The following is a 21720-nucleotide window of genomic DNA, read 5'->3' as shown; positions in this document are numbered from 1 at the left end:
GAAGCATACCTGGCTTTCGACGAATATCTTCAAAAACCGTATGTCGTCGCCTCAGATGTGCAGGGATTGTCGCCAGAAGACCCGCCAGACGTCCCATTTTGACAGGAAACCACCGCCAAGCACGTCTACATTGGTGCAGACAGCGTCTAACGCTGGACGGCCATGCAGTGGGGACAAGTTCTATTCACTGACGAGTCTCGTTTTCACCTCAGCCACAGCGATGGACGGATTCGAGTTTACCGACGTCGAGGTGAACGTTACGTCAATCATTGTGTCATGGAAGAAGATCGGTTCGGGGGCGGCAGTGTTATGGTATGGGTAGGGATTACAGCAAGAAAGAGGACACGTTTGATAGTTGTAGAGGTAAATCTCAATGGACAGCGCTACCGCGACGTGATCATCGGCCCTGTTGTTCTACCGTTTTTGCGTCGTCATGGCCCAGGCATTACATTTCAACATGACAACGCCCGGCCTCTTATTGCTCGATTTGTTCAGAATTCTCTTCAACAAAACAACGTGAATGTCATCCCCTGGCCGGCTCGCTCCCCTGATCTGTCACCAAACGATTGGGATATGATGGATCGGCGCCTTCGACGTCAACCACGTGTTCCACAGACACTCCTGGAACTTCGAAACATGCTCCAGCAGATATGGACATAAATCCCACAGGACTTTGTGCGACGCCTGGTCCATTCCATGAGACGAAGATGTGTTGCTTGCATCGCAACCAGAGGTGGACACACACGCTATTGATTTGTTAACTGACATTTTGGAATGTTCATGGTTTTTTTTATGAAATCATGCATTTTCTGAAGTCAGTGTGGCAAATTAAACCATTTGAACACTTACATGAGTCTTTTATCTGTTGCAAACCGAATTTGTTTCAGATTTGGTGAAAAACATAACTTTGCATTAAATCTTATTCACTGCCACTGGAACTTTTCAGTATAATATCATGGGTTCAAATCCCGGTTGGCCCCGATTATGTTTCACCATTTGTTGTTTAACCAAAGCGTTAAACGTCCAAGACCTGATTCACTCCGGCATTTCCTGCCACAGTACACACGCCGTGTTATAACTGAAATGATGTTCAGAGAGGCGTTAAGCCAAATTCATTAAATAAGTGTGTTATTTTGAACTATATTATCTCGATTTCTTGTGTAACGTGTAGAGCTGGTGACGATTCCTTCTGTTGACAAAGGAGAAATCCTTCCTGGTAGATATGTCGGCAGTCTGTAAATAATAGAGTCTGGACCAGACAATCCAGTGATTGACACCATGAGTATCGATCAACGCCATTGGGATACGATGCATAAACGAAGGTAGCGAGCCTGACCACCCGATCCCGTTAGTCGCCTCGTACGACAAGCATAGTCGCCTGTTACGACAAGCATGGGTTGCTGACGAACTATTCTAACCCGGATCATCACGGATTGGTGTATCAAATACTTACTAACATTAAAAAAAATATAAAAAATAGATAAAATACTTACAAACACCGACTGACACAGATGCACTTATTTCACTATTGTCAATTGCGGATGCACTATTTTAGGTAGATCAGATTAATCATAATTCTATATTATGTGGAATAAAAAATGGTTTTCATTTTTTTTTTTACATCTCTGCATTCAAGTTTGGACCACTGCACCTAACAACAGCAACTATCACACATATACAATGTACATTCGGCCCAACCATACCTGGTATTTACCACTGTAGCAGACCCGGATCACATAGAGGTAAAGAGACACAAACATGTTCATAGTGTTAAAACCGATGTATTTCAAAAGGCAAGCCATCTATGTACAGCACAGAACACACGTGGGCATCTCCCGTTGAAATCTCTTCAACGTGGCTACATTCAGTTTTCGCCTCGCTTGCTCTTCGTGGCCAAGATGAGGCTGAAGAGATCATGCTCGCCATCACTGGCTAAAACAGAAGAGCAGGTTTATTTCATATTATATTGGCAGTCATTGGACCAACTCATCACGTGGGTCTTGATGTCTACTATTCTGCATAAGAAATCCAGATATGGTGTGTGTCATGTGTTTTGTTTGTCTGTTTGTTGTTTGATACCGCGCTCAGCAATGTTCCAGCTATATGACGACAGCCTGTAAATAATGGAGTCTGGACAGACAATCTAATGGCAGATATAATGAGCAAAGATCGTCCGCCGTCGGGGTACGATGACACGCTATCAACCAAGTCTCCGAGCCAAGCCACCCGATCCACTAAGTCGTCTCTGCCAACTAGCACAGGTAACTGGAGACCTATTTTAACCCAAATCCCCATGCGAAGCGCTTGCGAAATTGTTTTCAAATGGCCATGTTGCAATGAACAACCTGGGGATGCCGAGGGGAGACGGACAAGATCCCCAATAGTCTTTGTTTGTCATAAGAGCCGGGGGTCATGGGTGGCCCAGGCGTCTAAGCCTAAGGCACCGCGATTCGCTGTATAGAACTGCGTCCCTTGGACACGCCAGAAACCTACGATCCTGGGTTCGAATCCCGGTTCGCCCCGATTATGTTTGTAGGTTTGTCAGCACCATACCCGTGCTCGTGGGTTTCACCAAAGTGGTAAACATCTGAGACCTGCATCGCTTCAGGCGTTCCTCCCACATTAAGCTGACACGCCGCGACACGGCGTTAAACCCAACTCACTCACTCATAAGAGCTGACTAAGTGGGGAGCGGGTGGGGAGGATCTGTTAATTTGCTGATTGTATGTCATCGCTGCTTATACGTTAAGTCACTGGTTTGCCTGGTACAATCCATTATTTTACAGACCGTAGTAAATATATAATAGCTGGGGTTGTACGGATTGCGGTGCAAAACTATATTCATTCATTCATGCGCCAAAGGGACAGATACTCAAACATTCGTAAAATCACTACATGTATGCTTCTGAGTTGGGGAAAAGAAATTAAATGAAGCTGACATACAATCACAACGAACACGTTATTCCGATGAGATATGTTTGTAACTGCAATTTCCCATAGTGAAGTAGTTATAAACAAGAGTAAGTTTAAATTATATGTCGCACCGGCAATACATCAACCACGTAGCGGCGAATATGTTATAATGTGAATAATAATCTTTATTCTGATATACTTTTAGATATAAGAAACAATAAATTTCATTTTATATTTTTTCAGGTCTTTACACATATTCACAATTGTTTTCAATTATATTTTCAATGTGTTCTTTGTTTGCGTGCGTGTGTTTGCAAGATGTTACTTTAATTATTTTCATTCTCATCTTAAATTCCCTTTGGAATGTTATATCGGTGCGTAGTTTTGATTTGTGTATGTGCATTGTTTTCTTTCCGAGTTTGTTTTGATTAAACGGAGTATTTTTATTTTGTGTTTTGTAAATGGCGGTGCTGGTGTACCTGTGGAGACGGGGGCGGAGGGGGAAGGGGAATCGGACAGCGACACTTCAACCATGCCCGTGTCAGTGTCCACTGCTACAGCGGCCAGCTCGTCCATTTCATCTTCATCCCTGAATGCCTGCAATCGCGCACAACATCCCATTATCTGTGACCCCCACCGGATCAGCGAATACAACACGATTCTTTAGTATAAAATAAAAAATGACCTATCAGTGATACCCTGTTAAAGGTGCGGCTATTCTCATTTCAATCTTAAAATTCATTTCTGAAATAGTTAAAACGAGACGGGTCTTGAGACGAAAACATCTGTTAAAGACAAATAATATTGAACAATTGGTCTTTAAACACTTTTTAAAAAATATATATATAAAATAGTTGGTAGTGAATATCAATATGGTGCTATGTCAAGCTATGTAACCCTATGTAATCAAATGACTGGCAAAACATATCTTTGTTGACGTTCTCTTAAATTGTGGAATGATTATAGTGATTTTTGTAATGTAATACATAAACGTTGATATTTCATCACTTGATGAGATATTACCTGTTATGTTAAAAGGAAAAGAAAAAACAGCATTTCAGTTTTTAAAATGATCGCGTACTTTTAGAAAAAAAGACTTTCCCAGTCTCTTCACCGCTGACTACTACATCAGGGGCAATGTACATTATACTGTTTTGTGATCTTAAAAAAAACTAAAACTGACTCGTATAAGTAATTTAAAGTCAGGGTATTAATTAAAACATCAAGCATCACAACAATGGTTTACAGATTAAATATATCATTTGCATTTTTTAGGACTGAATGTATCTTAAATATATGTTCAGTCTTATAGTGTCTTTAGTGCAAGTTTAATCCTTAATCTCATTGCAAATATCTAAATAGTGAAGGTATGAATAGTGGAAACATATCTAGTGTAACTATCTAATAATCTACACAGGGGATTAGCTGACAGAGTCAACTGTTAGTCACAAATGTGCTGTACCTGACTTTCTTCGTGGGTGGCCGAGTTCTGCTGGTATGAAGTCATCCCGCAGGTCAACAGCTGAGAAACACCAAACACGCAATATTTTACTCTCGTGTTCAGAACAATTTAGGGATTCATTCAGAATGCACTTTATATCTGTCTGGATTACTCATTTGAATTTTAGTTCAGTTTTAGTTTAGTTTTGGATCACTTCTGGCTTTATGTTAGAGGCATGTTTTACACATTTAGGTATGATTCATAATGCAAGCTGACATTCACTTCTGTGTGTATTACATTGCCTTACCCATTTGATGTACTGAAACGTGGACGGCTTGTCTGTTGATAGTGGCTGTTGAATCATCTTGAGCTGTAGGTTTGCTTAGACACCTCCTTCTCCGGCCAAGCAGCGAGACAATGACGTGACGTCACAGGAAGGCTGAACACATCATAACTGTATGACGTCATGTCACAACACGAGCATCTGCAAGTGAGGTAGGTAGGTGGACGAATAATTAAATTGCAAGTGTGATTCCATGGCATTTGGGTGTTTGTGGCAACCAAAGGACGGGACTTGTCATCATCCGTGGCTACCTCAACGACCAGATCTACTGAGATGACGTTCTTCAACCCGTGGTGTTACCATTCTTTCGCTAACAGCAACAGAGATCACTTACAGCACGACAACCCTAGGTCCCGCAATGCAAAGGTCGTCCAAGATTTCATGACGTATTGTGTACGTTGAAATTTAGACCCCAATGTTGAACCATCATGTGCATGTCCCCTGTAGTGAGATACTCTTTGATAAGATGCATGTAATATCGCATGTGGTACCTGTATCAAATACATCACCATCGAATAACCATTTCTTCGTGTTGCATTTTTCATCAAACAAAGGTGTATACTTTCTATTCCCCGGCATGTACATTGCTATGTAATATGTGTTGAACACGTAAATTGCAGTATAACATGACGGACAGAACACATACAAAGCTGTATTGTGAGTTCAGAGAATAGCATATGTAACACTGAGTTGACAGGCTATGAACTGTAACACGTCATAGTGTACGTTCCCTGTATAAATCCCATCCCTGTTCTGGCGCGGGGACTAATCTGTTCAAGATAAACACTTGAGCCGAGTAGGCAGTGTGTCGATGTCAGGAGCTTGTTTACACCCGTAACAACATGAGGGCCTAATTAATCCCGATACTGATGTTATCAAGTGACACGAGGCTTCCAGGGTAAGTATTTGTGTAGATATTCCTGACCCTCCATTTAGTCCCCCACTTACCCCTGTGTGTGTTGTACCAAACAACATTCCACCCCATCGACACAGGGACACATTCGTGGAGAAATGGAAATGTTATGAATACAGCAAAGCTTAACTCCCCGTTGTTTATATTTTTATGATTTATGTTAACTACTTTTTTTTGTGGTTTGTTTTGTATTCCTTATCGTTGTTGTTTATATAATTCCTATTGGTATCATTATTATCATAACCATTGTTATGCCCTGACGTAGAACAACATTGCTCATTTATATAGAGAAGTATCAAAATGACGTACACCTATAACATTATATCTGCTAGGGACCACCCAACTTTGTTTCATTTAGACCGCCTCCCTGGTCTAGTGGTAGAGCGTCAGCCTGGAGTGGGTTCGATACCCGGCCGCGTCATACCAAAAGCAATAACAGATCGTACTTGTTGTTACCTAGACTAACATTTAGTCTCTGAAATTTTATATTACACAAGATCCTTCTTGACTCTAAAAAAAATTCCCTAAACAATTCCCTATGCTGATTTCAGAATGTGGAATAGAGCTAGCTTGAGCTGGCTAGACTTGCTTTTGTATGCATTTCTAGATTATGTTTTTTCATAAAAAAAATATATTCCACGGTCATGGTGCAGGACTAGTTGTTACCCTGTCTGGCGCTCGACACTGAGGAGCTAAAACAAGGCAGGTCGGTTCGGAGTCAGTATACTGTGTCTGAGTAACGTATTCATGTTAAACCGCGGCAATGGTATCTCAGTGAGCTAGCACTATAAATCGGCATCAGTCCAGACTAGTACAAGCAGCCACACACACACACACACTCACACACTCACACATACACACACACGTGTGCATGCACGTCGCTATATAAGTGCAATAATCTTGGACGCGACGTTAAACACCTCACCTCACCTTGTTTCAGTTTAAACATATTTCCTTTTAAGTTTTAGCAACGCAATACATCTTGAATCGTGGATTCTCGTGACGGAATTATTTCCCATGACTGACTGAAGTTGTGTCTGTTCGAATCCAAGTTTAAGCAATTCTTCTATTACTTTTTTTTAACTTAGATTTGCCTGGGTCAGGCTCGACCCTGGATAGTTCCCTAACGCCAAATGTTGGACCTTCTCGCATATTACGATACACAACGGTGTCTGGTTATATTGGTTGTGTGACACCGCCAGCCCCTTTCAAACATAGCCCCACTATACACATCGGTATCCAGGTAAATAGTATTTGAAATACACGCCGGAAATCAGCTACAGGTGTAAATGTGAAGTTAGGCCTTACCCCAGCCAACATGACTAATTGACTTCACATTCATCATTTTAATCTCAGATGTCAGCGTCTCTGGTTGTAATTATAAACAATTCCAGAACAAACACGGCGGAGAACTGTTCGTCTTATCGGGGTGACCGAGTGCTGAATAATACCGTTAACTAACACATCGAACACCTGCATATCTTTCATTGAACGCGATCCGGAGTCTTGTAGCATATAATCAATGCATCACATAGACAAGAGATCAGAACGGAATTCATCGGCAGACCCCACGACACCCCACATTCCCACCCCAGCGCTACACGCCCTCCCCCGTAACCACTGTATTGTCGCTGTGTGCATGCATGCATACTTCATTCACAAACCAAGATTATGACGTCACGGCAACACAGCAAGTACTAAATCAGCTGATCAGTAGTCAAGCTACAGTATATGAAGCACAGGTGAGCGAGTGAATGTTGTTTACGAGACCATCACGGCTGGCTGTAAAATATCGAGCCTGAGCAATCGGGCTACTTGGTCTAAATTTTCGAAGCGATCTTAAGATTAAACTTACCAACTTACGCTCAAAGATAAGATAACTATAATTTATGATAATCTTATCCCTAAGACCGTTTCGAAAACCTAGGTTCTTGGACCTTTCATAAAGCGAGCTTAGCGTTACTATTGTCGCAAATCTATGTTAAAGAATGGGAGGTACGATGATCTTAGCACTAAGATCGCTTTATGGAACGGGTTGATAAAGTCAGTAACAGTCCAGGTCGTCAGGGACGATGACGCGACAGCCAGAAAGCACAGTATGCTATGTCGGGGACCTGTCGGACCTGGAATCAACACGGAGATATAAATAGCGTTACAGAATTGAAAATGTATGTTTGTAAGGATTTCTAGGCAATTCTGGACCCCATCCTTGTCCGAAGAGTTGACTGAAATGTGGTCACAATGTGCTAACTGGCTTCTTACACTTGACGTCGTGGCTCGTTGTTCATGCAATCAACCATTGGTTTGTCTGGTCTAGACACAATAAATTACAGGCCACGCACATACAGCTTAACATTGTCATCTGTAATGTAAAGTTAACATTCAAGCTCGATGTTAAAACATCAACATTACCAAAAGTATAACAAAACACAACCAGCCTATATAAACAGGAGAAAACCAATTTGCTGTCATCATCGTTTAACTGCTAATAAATGACGATATAGAATATCATAAAAGAACCATCATGAACTAATAATGCCTTAATGGCACCCACAAAGACTTCTAAGCAGCCACCAGGGCCTCCCCGAGTGCAAATATTCCAGTGGGAGTACGCCTTTAATTATCGAACCGGTACAATAGCGCTTTCAGCGAGTGCTGATAACAGAGAGCGGCCTATCACAGCGCCTTGTCGCAGCCCAACAGTCGGGAAATATTATAAATGTCTTCATAAGAGCCGGGCAACTACCCCACAGTCGAGTTCCACCTGAGATTGTGTTACCAAGGACGCATTACTTCTCAAAACAATCAAAAAACAAACTGGTGAAATCAAACGCTACCATTGTTTACCGCCGTGTTGATAGTTAGTAGATTGGTTCGCTTGGAGAGGTGAGTTCAGTTTGTTACTCTAAACGGAAAAGATTTTCTTCTTTTTAAGTAATGTGATACTTGAATAATTATTCTCTATAATGTGTTCTTATATACTGTATTATTGTGTTCCCAATAGTTACAAAATGTAATGTTCATTTTCACTTAAGTGCTGTTTTTGGTCGTTATCAGTTAACACTTTGATTGAAATCTCGATCATTGTGTATTAATCACGGAACCATGTTTTCCCAATTATCATTTCAGTCAAATATCGCATATCATATTTGTCTCAGTGTGGTTTTTATTTTATTTGTGGTGATAATATTTTGCAGATCATTGAAAGTGTTGATTTTCAGTCTCAATGCCGATAACATACATATATATGATATATTTCTACTTTAACTTTCTTGCCTTCCCTTATCTATGTCAGGATCCGCTGATCGGGACTTCGAGTCCCAGATTCTCCCCGAGAATAAACATTGGTTTGTCAGCACTATATTTAGTTTTAACATTCTATGACCTGCATCAGGGCTTTCTTCCCAAACTAAGATCATGCGCCGTGATATTTCTGAAATACTTTTTTATAGCGGCGTTAAACACAACTCACCCATTTACATAAACGCTCCAGTTCCCCACTAAGGTGAAATGAATTCCAATGTATTTAGTAATGTTCTAATGTAAAGGAAAATCTTTGGAGTTGTATTGTTCATTAAGTGGTCTAATTATGCCAGGGAATTATAGGTGTGAAGCCATAATATCCCCACGTAGGCCATTCTCCGCAGAATAATATATACTTAAGAATGTCGGCGTTATTCATCACTGTAAGCTTTTCCCCAACCTATCGCTGTTTTCCCATTGTAACTATTTTTTGCCGACTCGGTTGTTCTTTATCGTTCATTTTGTACAGATGCAGAGATTACTGCCATGCCTACCCTTAATATATTTGTATAGCTCGATGCAATCAGGTGTGTCGACACAACGTCAAGCCCTAGACCAGTTGTGTTCGGGTGTTTGTTAGGACGAATCAGGTTACGGAGATCTTCAAGATAAATTGTTTACATAAGACGGGGTAATGACCTGAAGTGACCCATTCAGGCAATTTATCACTTCTATGTTTGTGAAAATATGAATACATTTTAGTAATTTGAATGAGTGTGCCATAAGAAAAGGTGTGACTATGAAACACTGTGACAGTTTTGTTCCTTAGAACTACCATAATGGGTTACAAAAGGTCCACAGATACCTTTGCTTGTGGTAATAGGTGGCTGAATGGATCGGTAGTCAGGCGCGGTGACTATGTGGTTTGTGTGGTCCAGACTTATTTGTAGGCTACCGTCAAATAGCTGGAATATTGTTTATTGTGGCGTTAAACGACAAACCAACAAAATCACAATTGTCGTAAAGAGATTGAGTGAGTATGCTTTTACGCCGCTTTTACCAAAATTCCAGACATATCACGACAGGGAACACAAGAATGAGCTTCACACATTGTACCCATTTGGGGAGTCGAACCAGGTCTCTTTTACCACTAGACTGGACGGCACCGGGTGATTGAGGTTGGGATCTGTCATAGTACCCCGACTGTGTGGAACATAGCTCATGTTATCAATCACTGGCTTGTCCGACCTAGTTTCAATTACTTACACCCAACCCCAGAAAACCAAAGCTCAGATCGCTAAATACCATTTCGTGCATCTATATTTCTGTGTCTACTAATTGAACACAGACACAATTACTGCTGGAGCATACATCATCATTTTCATTAGGGGGGCACGAGTGGCCCAGTCGTCCAAGGCGCCGTAATTCACTGTACAGAAACGCCAGAAACCTACGATCGTGGGTTCGAATCCCGGTTCGCCCCGATTATGTTTCAAGGTTTGTCAGCACCATGCCCGTGCTCTGGAGTTCCACTGAACTGGTAACCGTCTGAGACCTGCATCACTTCAGGCTTTCCCCCCAAACTAACACGTCGTGATATAACTGGAATACTCGCCACTCACTTATTTTCAATATCGGTACTAGAATGACGTTTTTGAAACTAAATCAGATGCATCGGTCTGAATTTATGCTGATTCCTAACGTCTAACTGCACAGCACTCGATGTGTGGGTATGTATATGTGGTGCATTGCGTGGAATAGCGTACTCCGTGGTTAATCATACGCCGTCACGTACGCTGACCCAGCGACCTAGTTCTGTCCCACCAAACACACCCACCCTGGACCACCGACAGGCCGGCCATGTGGACATGGACATATTGTTTCTGTTACGGGTATCTGCCGTCCTTATCTACCCTGATACATGTTACAAGTACCCTATACTTGTCATGTCATGTTAATAGCTGTAACGGTGTTGATATATGTATTGCTGGGCTAAACATGAATTATGGGCGGTGTAAATATAGATTTTCTTGAGGAAGGTAAGCTAGGAATTCTTGATCGAGCATAACGTCTTCATATATTGCTTGACTTTGAAATTGTGTTGTCACTGGGAAAAGACACGTAGAGATTAGGACACGCATGCTTTCCTTAATTAAATATGCACAATAGTCTGTATGGATCTTGATGTAAGTATAAACTGTGAATGTTGAATGTGCGTGTTATGACCAGTCACTGTTACCTAAAATCGGACATCTTTTTACTTGGTTCACGAGATCCCTCAACATTTAAATCGGAAATCTGTGAGAATTGTTTTTATGCCGCCGACATCAAAAACTGTTTTGATAATAAATATATTTTCAAAATATTTGACATCGATTGCAATTCTGAGATGAAACAGTCTTGAATGTTTGTTTTAAATACTTGAACACAGAAACAGACATATACAACGCATATAAAAGTCATGACTTAAGATCAAGAACCAAAATCTCAAACGCCCACTCATCCAACACCTTTCTAATGATGTCGTACTACATGACTTAAATGTGCCTTAACACAACAATGTTCTTTAAAGTTTAAACAATATCGTATTGAGAACATATGGTCCCCTCACATCAAAGAGATCACATTACACCGTAAACTACCCGCCACACTTACATGGTGGCTGTAGGTTTCTACACAAAACAAATTCGGTTATCTTTGAATGAACTTCGTGAGCAGCAGCACCTTGTCACTACTTTTTACCTATTGTGAAACCCGCCCTGTCCACAACAATATATGTCCTTACTTTGTACCTCAGTGGTAGACCTTAACAACAGCAATACATACCATTATGTTGATCTAGACGTCGTAGACAGCGTCAAGAGACATTTCAACGACTTCCCATTGCTACCGAAATAGTGGAGAGCATGAGTGAGAGTCAATATTGGCGATAGCAATCACTTGAAGCGGACAATGAAGGGATATTAGCGGTTCATTGCCATATCAAATGTTATGCCTGTACAACTTACTGGACCATATTTTGATGACATGATCCCATTAGAGCTGCTGGGGTGATGAATATATATTTCATTTTCCTGAAGCACAAGTCCCACAGTTGTGAGAGAGCTATAGTTTCGACAGTATATCACCTCTACGTGACCAGCACAAGTTATATATTTAGTGTATATTTAGAAAGTCTGTCGACAAAGGACAGTATAACGCCCAAATTATCAAAGGTGTGTATTTTAAACTAGTATGAAACCATAAAAAGATACGACTACACCTATCAGGACATTATAATAGAACGGCCACTAAACATAGGCCATCGTACATCTTCCCGAAGCAAGGGAATTAACTGACTTTAAAGTCAGTTAATTCCCTTGCCTCGGGAAGATGGCCACCGTACTACAGGGACCACGAGGATATCTGCTCCCTGCATGGTTCGCTATAGCTGGAGTTGCATCATCCTTCTAGATGTTGGCGATTGTTGGCAAAATTAGCCGAAAAGACAAACACATAGAAAGAGAATTAATGCCAACATGTGTCGTGCGACCAATAACGGCGAGATGTTCTGAGGGACTCTGCTCTAAGGGCTGGAACCTATTGTCAGTGTAAATCTAGACGTAGTAATGTTGTAAGGTGGGCCTGATGGATAACTAAAACAGTGTTGTTGTTTTGTTGTTGTTGTTGTTGTGTGTGTGTGTGTGTGTGTGTGTGTGTGTGTGTTATTAGTGTTTTCGTTAGCTACGAGGTTCATAACATCGTATGGGTTAGCAGAGTAATTAAATATTTAGCGGGACTGCCATATTGCCCGAGCCTAGTCTCCCTTTAATACTTTCATTTAAACGTCAATACATTAAGGTTTAAACAGGGCGGTGACTTGTTTGTTTGTTGATAACGCCGCACTCACCAAATTCCAACTGGATGCGGTATGTTATTCAAGCACCTGTTCCCCTGTCGACGGAAAGGAGTTTTTCTAACGACTAGTAAATATGTGCTGGTTTCGCCACAAGCAAAGACATTTTATATACAGCTTTTGTGTGTAAGGACTAATGTACTGTTATCTTGAGCAGGTATATTCATGTTGCATACGGAGTGTTGCTAGCGTCTAGTTTCCTTGGGCCTTCTACCTATTGAAAAAAGAAACGTTTATTACATTTCGCTCGTCAAACCTTCAATTTCTTTTCAGCTAACCAATTTTAATATTTTCTTACAGCCTTTCGTGACATTTCGTCAATACACGTAACCATGTGTCATATTTATTTGGTTGCTTTAATGCGTTCCCTGTAAAATAGATTTGGTGTGATAGACAGATTTGCAGATACCCGACACGATAGTTAACAGTATGAAGACGCTTAACCTTCGAACACGATTCAAAGCATGCATTTCAGAGCTTTTCTATTCAATGAAAAGTTCAGAAATGCATGCTTTGAATCGTGTAAAGACCAGTGAAGATCCCGATATAGAAACCAATGTTTACCGTAAAAGTCGACTATGCTTGTTATAAGAGGCAACTAACGGGATGGGTGGACATGCTCGCTAACTACGTTTATGCATTTATTCCAATTGCGTGGATCGATGCTCATGATGTCAATCACTGGATTGTCTTGTCCAGACTAGATTATTTACAGACCGCCGTCATATAGCTGGAATATTGCTGAGTGCGGCGTTAAACAACAAACAAACAAACACATTTTGTAATCCATGACTTTATGATGAGAACAACATGCATGCTCTGTACGCTCGTGACCAAAACATGAATGCGTGAATATACGATGTTGCCATGCATACAAATCCGATTCCATGCATTAATTACACGAGTTCCGCTAGAAAATCCACACATTTAGTAACATACGTCTGTTATGGCTGACATTCGGCCCTATTAATGTAGTGTGAAGATTCGTTATTAGGTTGCTCAGCACCCTCTAAACATAACCGCCGGACACTTAATATCACATCAAATCGTATTTTACGGTGTAAGAATTCCGCAGTGGTCTATATCACGGTACGTTAAGTTGTCAATAGAATTCCACCCACAGTCAACAAAGAGCTTCTCATAGCATTCATACACATATCAAAGGGATCTATTTCACCATAAACGTGTTTATTTCCATCAACACTCCAGCCTCTGTTTAATCCGGCGTCTTGACCGATTCCTGAAAACTGAAATGCCCTGTGTAGAACAGTGTCATTGTGTCCTGATATGAAGCCATGCTTGAAGAAAATATGTTATACAAATTCTGTAACACTGAGTTGATCTCAAAGTGTGTTGGTTTCATGGTTAGATGCACAACGTGATGACAGATTCCACACTCCACCTGCACGGACTCAACATTGAACAGGTGCCGTTATGTGGATTTAAAATACGTATCACTAATCATTTTAGGTAAGTAGAGAAGCTTGCCCACCCCCACAACCACACCAACTCCCGACAACCACACCCCACAACCACACCCACATCCCACCCAGACCCACTCCCCACAGCCATACCCCACACCCCACAACCATATCCCGAACCCCACACTCACCACTCCACAACCATGCCCCACACCTACACCCACATCCCACCCCACAACCACACCCCACACCTACACCCCACAACCACACCCCACATCCCACATCCCACAACCCATACCCACACCCCACACCCCACACCTACATCAAACACCCACACCCCACACCCGATATTCCATACCCACAACCCACACCCCATACCCACACCCACACCCACAGCCACATTCCACACCCACATCCCACACCTACATCTAACACCCACATCCCACATCCCACCCCACAACCACACCCTACACCCCACACCCACATTCCACCCCACACCCACATCCCACACCCCATACCCACATCCCACACCTACATCTAACTCCCACACCCCACACCCGATATTCCATACCCACAACCCATACCCAATACCCCATACTCACAGCCACAGCCACAGCCACATCCCACATCCCACACCAAAATCCCACACCCCACACCTACATCTAACACCAACATCCCACATCCACACTCCACCCCACACCCACACCCTACATCCATTTCCCACACCCCACACTCACCACCCCACAAACACACCCCACACCTACACCCTACACCCACATCTCACCCCACAACCACACCCCACACATACACCCCGCAGCTACACCCCACATTCACATCCCACACCCCACAACCTACATCCACACCCCACACCCGATATTCCATACCCATATCCCATATCCCACACCCCATACCCACATCCACATCCACATCCCACACCCCACACCTACATCTAACACCCACACTCCACTCCACACACCACACAACCGTACCCCACACCCCCACCCCCACCCCAACCCACCCCACACACGCGCGCGCGCAAAGAAAAAAACAAACATACACACACACAAAAAAACAACTAACAGAGACGTTGTTGAGACGTTGCTGAGACGTTGTGGAGCACCAGCTGCCCCTGTTGACGTGCCTGACCTCGGTGCTATGATAGCTGGGAGTGTCAGGGGGTCCGACTTGTCAACGTCCGGATTATCAAAGGATCGGTTAGTCCATAAATACATTCCACCTGCCACAAGGACAAACAAATCAATAAGACACTTCTGAAATTTGATTTGAAGCCGTGATCCATGATGGTTTGTGTGTGATATTGCCGCAGTTGCCACATGGATTATCGGATTAACATACCCGTGTCACTCGAATCATACAGTATTTATTGATCGCTATAAGTAAATATTTTTGGGTTATTCTGGTATGTATTTGACATCACTATGTCATATCGAACAGCAATATTAACGTGTCTCTCGTCTAACTCTACTCGGGGATCCGGGAGAGAATAGGTCTACCAAGTAATAAAGATGTTCGTGAAAAGTTAGTATGGGGATCGTATGGATACAATGGCGGCTGAATCTAGACAGTCCTTCAGGTATGAGTGAGTGAGTGAGTATGGTTTTGCGCCGCTTTTAGCAATATTCCAGCAATATCACGGCGGGGGACACCAGAAATGGGCTTCACACATTGTACCCATGTCGGGAATCGAACCCGGGTCTTCGGCGTGACGAGCCAACGCTTAACCACTAGGCTACCCGACCGCCCCCCTTCAGGTATGAGGGCACCCTTTGAAAATCGAACACACTTTATGTGATGAATCTCTTTGTGTGTCAACGCCCCGCTTCCCCAAACTCGCACCCCACACCCACCCCGGATGAATAGGTCTATTCCTTCCCGACGTCGTTGATGGGTCTTCACACTATCACCCATCGGTTCCCTGCCCCTTCCAAAAAGCAATATAGAGTTCTGACCAGGACCCACGGCGTGGGGACTCATTGTAGGTCCAGGGCAGCTCAGTTAGAGACTGGTCTTTTATCACAGGGGTGGCGTCTGGGGTTGATGAACTCAAAATAATAACCCTCCCCTAATGCTTGTCATATTTTTGGATAACCATCCCCTAATGCTTGTCATATTTATGGATAACCCTCCCCTAATGCTTGTCATATTTATGGATAAGCCTCCCCTAATGCTTGTCATATTTATGGACAACCCTCCCCTAATGCTTGTCATATGTTTGGATAACCCTCCCCATGTCCTTGTACATTTTGTTCGTGACCTTCCCTGAAAATACAAAATGAAAAGCATTTGATGTTTTATTATTTAACGTCCATGTTTTCACGCCATGGGAACCATTGGGGCGGACCAGTGGGTAATGTTTTGAGCAAAGCCCCGCGCCGTCGGAGTGCGATGTTACACAATAAACACGAACCAATTGAGTCATAGCGTAGGAAATGAGAGCCCTGGGGGCCTATTGTAACGCGGGTCCAAACAAAATGAACGCGACACGAAAACGATCAGGTCCCTGCATTGATTCTGTCAGATAAAAGACTGGAGCCTTGATCAACTAGGCTTGTAGCACTATCTGCCGACAGGTCGGTTACCTGTGTCAATACTCCGACATTGATAGCCCTAACCGGGTTAGTTTCTGCCCTGTAGTCATTCATTGAAGATAGCTGTCAGCACCAACGTCGATCTCTGGGCACGTTGCCCATTGTAGTGAAGCCTCGCTTGAAAAGTGTATTAGCATGGTTTCAATTGACATGTTGTAGATTTATCTTACCTTAATTGAAAAGTACTTTTCGATCAATGACGTTATTAATAATTTCTATATCGAGAAATATTCATACAATCTTCATCGAAAGGCTTACAAAAATACAGTTTTGTTAACATGAAAATAGCCCATAGATGGAGAAAAACTGAAACACAAATTGTAAATTAAAGGCTAATAGATAGTCAAAAATCAGATTTAAACATCATACAGGTCTCCTCTGACAGATCCAACTTTTTGTTTCAGGAGCGACACACGATGAGCGAGGTCAAGGCCGAACATCGCAGCCATCATGGCAAATCAGACAAGGACCACCATCACCCCAAAGACCACCACTCTATGGACCACCATTCCAAGGACAAACACCCGACCCTCCGGGGTGCTACAATCAACCCGGTTCAGACAGGCATGACGGGGGGCAGGCCTAGGGCGGGGACGTTCGGCCGCAAGGACACCGCCCACTCCATCGCCAGCAACCGAGATAAACATCTGAGGGACCACGACCGCCACAGCGTGGTCACTGACGACCACCACCACGCCATGATCATGTACGAGAACACCTACAAGATGGACCCGGACATACGGTTCAAGGAGGGAGAAGTGAAGCAGATCATCAAGGCAGTTCTCAAGGACCACATCACTGAGAACGTATACGAGTGTGGTGCCATGAAGACCAAGAGTCTGATGCTGAGCAACAAGATCCTGGAACAGGTGAAGAAGCTGGAGATGAAGAGATTTAAGTTCGTCTGTTTTGTGATGATCGGAGAGAAAGGTGCACAGAGTATGCAGTTCTCGTCTCGGTGTCTGTGGGACCAAAGATATGACAATTATACCACGGTGCACGTCACCCAGGGCAACATCCATGCCACAGGGATAGTATATGCTGTCTATGCTGAATAACCACGCTGGTTCATAGAGTTCGTTAGAGACATTAGATCCCAAAGATGTTGTTACATTTTGGAATATTTTTTTATTTAAAACACGTTAAATAACTCTTGTTATAGCGTCTTTGAAATCGATATTCTTTTCTGTTTGATGTATGGCTATGTGAAGAACAATAGCGGTCAACCGTCAGGTGCTATAGGACATTATAAGATCACCATCCACACAATGAAATCATATTTGACTAGATTCTAGTCTACTCTCTACAGATCTGGTTCCAGAATGAATTGCTACATTAAAGAACTCACAAGCAGAATAAAGTATTTGTTACCATGCTTTGTTGAAGAGAGAACCTGACAACTCTAAGGATTGTAAATGAAATGTAGTATTTCGCTGAAGTCAGCAATATTCCTGCCATACACAGCTACAAAACCAGATATATATTTTTATTTAAAACTCTGAGCCTGATATTTTATAGAAAAAAAAACACCATGCAAAAATGTAATTTTTAGGCAGGCATTTTCTCTTTTCTTTGTACCAACAGTCTGATTTTATTTTCTTCGATGAAATCCAAAATGGTTGGTCCCTAAGCCGTGGGGGTTTATGGCAGACTACTCTAGGTCATACATTGCAACCTTCCAATTTGTCGGCTCTTCTGTTGCCATAAGACGTCCTGGTTCTGCCCCGAGTGTGGAATACTTAAAAACAGAATTTATTTTCTGGAAAAACTCAAAGAGGTCCATACACTTTTTCTCAAACCACAGGGCTGTGACGCTTGAGGCGGGGTAGGTCAATGCTGTCCTCAGTTTCTGCTGTGCTGATAAACCAAAACAGGATCTGATATGGGTGATTCTTTGAGCGATAGTAGTTCAACAGCGCTTTTGAACAGTATAATATCACAGTGTGCCAGTGTGCCAGTGTGTCAGCATGTAACGTGGGGGGAAAGCCCGAAGTGATGCACGTCTTCAATGTTTATCACTTTGGTCAATGCCAAGACTTTGGGTATGGTGCTGCAAAACTTGTGAGGGTTGATTGCTAAGTTCTAAGCCTCACAAAAGGGAATTGTGTAACAGTAAAATCTTCTATTGTGGACATTACATGATATCCTAGATATCAATTTGAGCAAGTTGTGTCTCTAGGAATGGTGAACCCAGGTTTCACCCAGTCACAAATCGTCGCAAGAACCTTTCTGTGTCAGCTTCAAACAGCTTTTTTTACCAGATGTGCGTTTTTGTTCCGATGTCTGTTCGAACCCGAGCTGAAACGGTCTTCATTACCAATGTTTCTGTGATAATAGAGTGCATTCTCTCCTGGGAAACACCCCCTAAACTAATAATATGATCACCATATCGTGTATTCTTTGGATCATTTCTGATGTTGTTGACGTGACAAGCCTACCAGGACAGGGGTCGTCATCAAGGCTCTCCCTGCCACGCTTAAAATATGCTGCCCCCTCTGATGAAGGGGCATCCTTTCCCAGTGTTGCATTCATATCTTCATGGATGACTATTGGTGATAAGCCCTATTTCTGCAAGTACTTGGTCATTGCAGGTTCCATAACTTTGTCCATTTTGCAAAGGCCACAAACCCCTGCTTATTTTACTGACAATTTACTTATTTTGTGGATATACACAATACCTCCATAACATCATGTGATGTCTTCAACAAAATTCACAATGAGGCAATTCCTTCAAAGTCAGACTCAGTTCTTATGGACTCTTGTATAATAAGCATGAACCAGGAATCAAAACCCACTATCATAGGTTTCTGTCACGCCAAAAGGATGCAACTCTACACAGTGAATTCATGGCAACTTAAACGACTACGCCACCAAGGCCCCCACAAGAGAACGATCTGATACAGATGATTCCATGAAACCTGACATATTAAATATGTTTAATGCATATCAAAGATGCTTGGAATGTCCTGACCATCCGCATGTCAAAGATGCTTGGAATGTCCTGACCATCCGCATGTCAGACATGCTTGGACTGTCCTGACCATCCACATCTTGTCTGACCATAGGCATGAGCTATTAATAAACGAGTGAAGCAAGTACCCAGCCATCCTTGGTAGTGATATTCTAGAGCAAACTGTAATAATTGCTGTAAGCAAATGTGGCTTAACCTCACTTCGAAAAGAATGTCTCAGTTATGTATCAGCATGGTGTGGAAGGAAAGCCAGAACAAGTCTTGGACTTTCACCTTTTCCAAAAAACCCATGGCAGGCTATGGTGCCAACAAACCTTGTTTTAGTCTGTTTTCAGTTGTACAAATGGGTATCTCTCATACTCTCACGTCTAGGAAGCAAGAAGCTGGAATGTAAAGATTAAACTTGTTTCCGTTCGGTTGCGCACACACCTCCCTATGACATGTCACAAATCTCTCAGCGCGCCTCTGAGCTGGTCGCTCGAGAAAGACTTTCGCGATAGACTGATAGTTTGTATTCTACGAGTACTTATCGTGTGTCTACAGTTGTTGTTCTAATAAAGTAATAATAATATGTCTTACCTGTAGACTCCTGGAATGTAATACTTGGTAATCCATTGTTTGTGTTCAACACGTGTTTCACTGTTTGACTTGATTTTACACGTGGCAACATGTCGGGCATTTGTGCCTCGTGTCAAAGAAAACTGTCTTAAGTAGATCCTCACAAGTAGTGTCCTTCCTGCATAATTAAGGACGGGTTTTCAACGTGTTCGTGGGATAAACGTTGTAAAGAATGAGCACTTGTCTTCTATAAACTTGTATCTTCGTGCGTTGGCGAAGCGGGCTACTGACCAGCGCTACAAGCAGAGAAGGTCATTTGGTGGATCCTTGGACTCTGCACCCTCTACATCTGGCCCTGGGGGTGGCGAGTCGGCCACACCCAAAGAATCAGTTGATAAAGACCCGCCTCAGTCAACTTATGTTTTCGACAAGACACGTGACCGTTCGCCTGCTGATGATACTACACACACGACTGATCTTCGTCAATCGGTTGATCGAGAGCGTCACTTACCCACCCGCGTTACGACGGGACCGGGGCGTGACAAGGATCACGAGGGGACTACGCTCCCCAGTCGGTCCGTCTCTCGTCCTACCAACGACGTAAGGGACGTCATGCGGGTCGACAGTGAACACAGATCCCTCTCTAGAAGTCGTTCCCGTTCCCAGGACGACAGGTCGAGTGCCTCGTCGAGAGACAGTAAACGGCACGAGGACGTTCGTCGCCTTCGTGGTTGTCGAGAGTTCGATTCGGACGATAACTACGATGGGGATCGTAGTACTTCTATAGTTAGAGATCGTAGCCCTCGTCCCCACGGGGACGTGCGACGCTCTCAAAAGGAGTTTTTGGGAGATCAGCGTCGTAGAGATAATGACCGATCGACACCCTCGTCTCACTTTCATATCGACCCCGCTTTGATAGCCCAGATCACGGCGGCAGTACTCGCCTCAACGGCGTCGACCAAGAAGGATTCGACTACATCGGAGGTCAATGGACCATCGACCAGTACACCAGTTCCTTCATCTACGCCTACACAATCGACGTCGACGATGGATTGTGATGACAGCCCTCCTAGGCCTCCCAAAGACATTGAGGAGAAAGACCCCCAGGACGAGGACGAAAGGACGGTGACATCGATCCTCACCTGTATGCAAATGTGGATCTCGGACGTCCTCGCCCAGTCCCGATATGTATCGGCCCAGATTACTACGGCACGTCGTCATGGTTACATCGACTGCACTGAACTACCTGATCGTCATGGGCCTCTCACACTCTTACGGGCCCCGTGGTCATCGCAACAGTTGTTTGACGGTCGTACCAACGATGTTCTGGACAAGTACTCAAAGGAAGCCGAGCGTGACATCATCATTTCGGGTTCACACAACCTGTCCAGACGGCCACTGGTTTCGAACACA

General features: G+C 43.1%; 2 protein-coding genes across 4 annotated transcripts; one reads left to right on the top strand and one right to left on the bottom strand.

The window, feature by feature from the left end:
* Positions 1–1765: 1765 nt before the first annotated feature.
* LOC124113080 lies at positions 1766–4818 on the bottom strand. Its single transcript, XM_046473329.2, has 4 exons — positions 4662–4818; positions 4376–4435; positions 3393–3510; positions 1766–1932 (listed from the first exon to the last, which is right to left on the bottom strand). The coding sequence occupies exons 1-4, from the start codon at positions 4716–4718 to the stop codon at positions 1865–1867; spliced, it is 303 nt and encodes a 100-aa protein (XP_046329285.2). The 5' UTR covers positions 4719–4818; the 3' UTR covers positions 1766–1864.
* Positions 4819–5453: 635 nt separating this feature from the next.
* Positions 5454–18151, top strand: LOC124113078 (dynein light chain Tctex-type 5-like). Of its 3 annotated transcripts, none has more exons than XM_046473326.2 (2): positions 5454–5595; positions 17183–18151. In XM_046473326.2, the coding sequence occupies exon 2, from the start codon at positions 17195–17197 to the stop codon at positions 17834–17836; it is 642 nt and encodes a 213-aa protein (XP_046329282.1). In that variant the 5' UTR covers positions 5454–5595; positions 17183–17194; the 3' UTR covers positions 17837–18151. The 3 variants fall into 3 exon arrangements, with proteins under 3 accessions (XP_046329282.1, XP_046329281.1, XP_046329283.1); XM_046473325.2 differs by lacking the exon at positions 5454–5595 and adding an exon at positions 8306–8496; XM_046473327.2 differs by lacking the exon at positions 5454–5595 and adding an exon at positions 14195–14218.
* The last annotated feature ends 3569 nt before the right edge of the window (positions 18152–21720 follow it).

This window comes from Haliotis rufescens, unplaced genomic scaffold (assembly GCF_023055435.1).
Source record: "Haliotis rufescens isolate VD_foot unplaced genomic scaffold, xgHalRufe1.0.p SCAF_2, whole genome shotgun sequence".
Lineage (NCBI taxonomy): Eukaryota > Metazoa > Mollusca > Gastropoda > Lepetellida > Haliotidae > Haliotis > Haliotis rufescens.
The sequence above is the reverse complement of the archived record's forward strand: the minus strand, read 5'-3'. Positions and strand labels throughout refer to the sequence as shown.

Excerpts from the sequence above, each read along its gene's own strand:
- LOC124113078 (XM_046473326.2), top strand. The coding sequence starts at position 17,195 with ATGAGCGAGGTCAAGGCCGAACATCGCAGCCATCATGGCAAATCAGAC.
- LOC124113080 (XM_046473329.2), bottom strand. The coding sequence starts at position 4,718 with ATGATTCAACAGCCACTATCAACAGACAAGCCGTCCACGTTTCAGTAC. Across the intron at positions 4,436-4,661 it reads CGTTTCAGTACATCAAATGG|CTGTTGACCTGCGGGATGAC; the intron begins GTAAGGCAATGT and ends GGTGTTTCTCAG. Across the intron at positions 1,933-3,392 it reads CTCCGCCCCCGTCTCCACAG|CCAGTGATGGCGAGCATGAT; the intron begins GTACACCAGCAC and ends CTTCTGTTTTAG.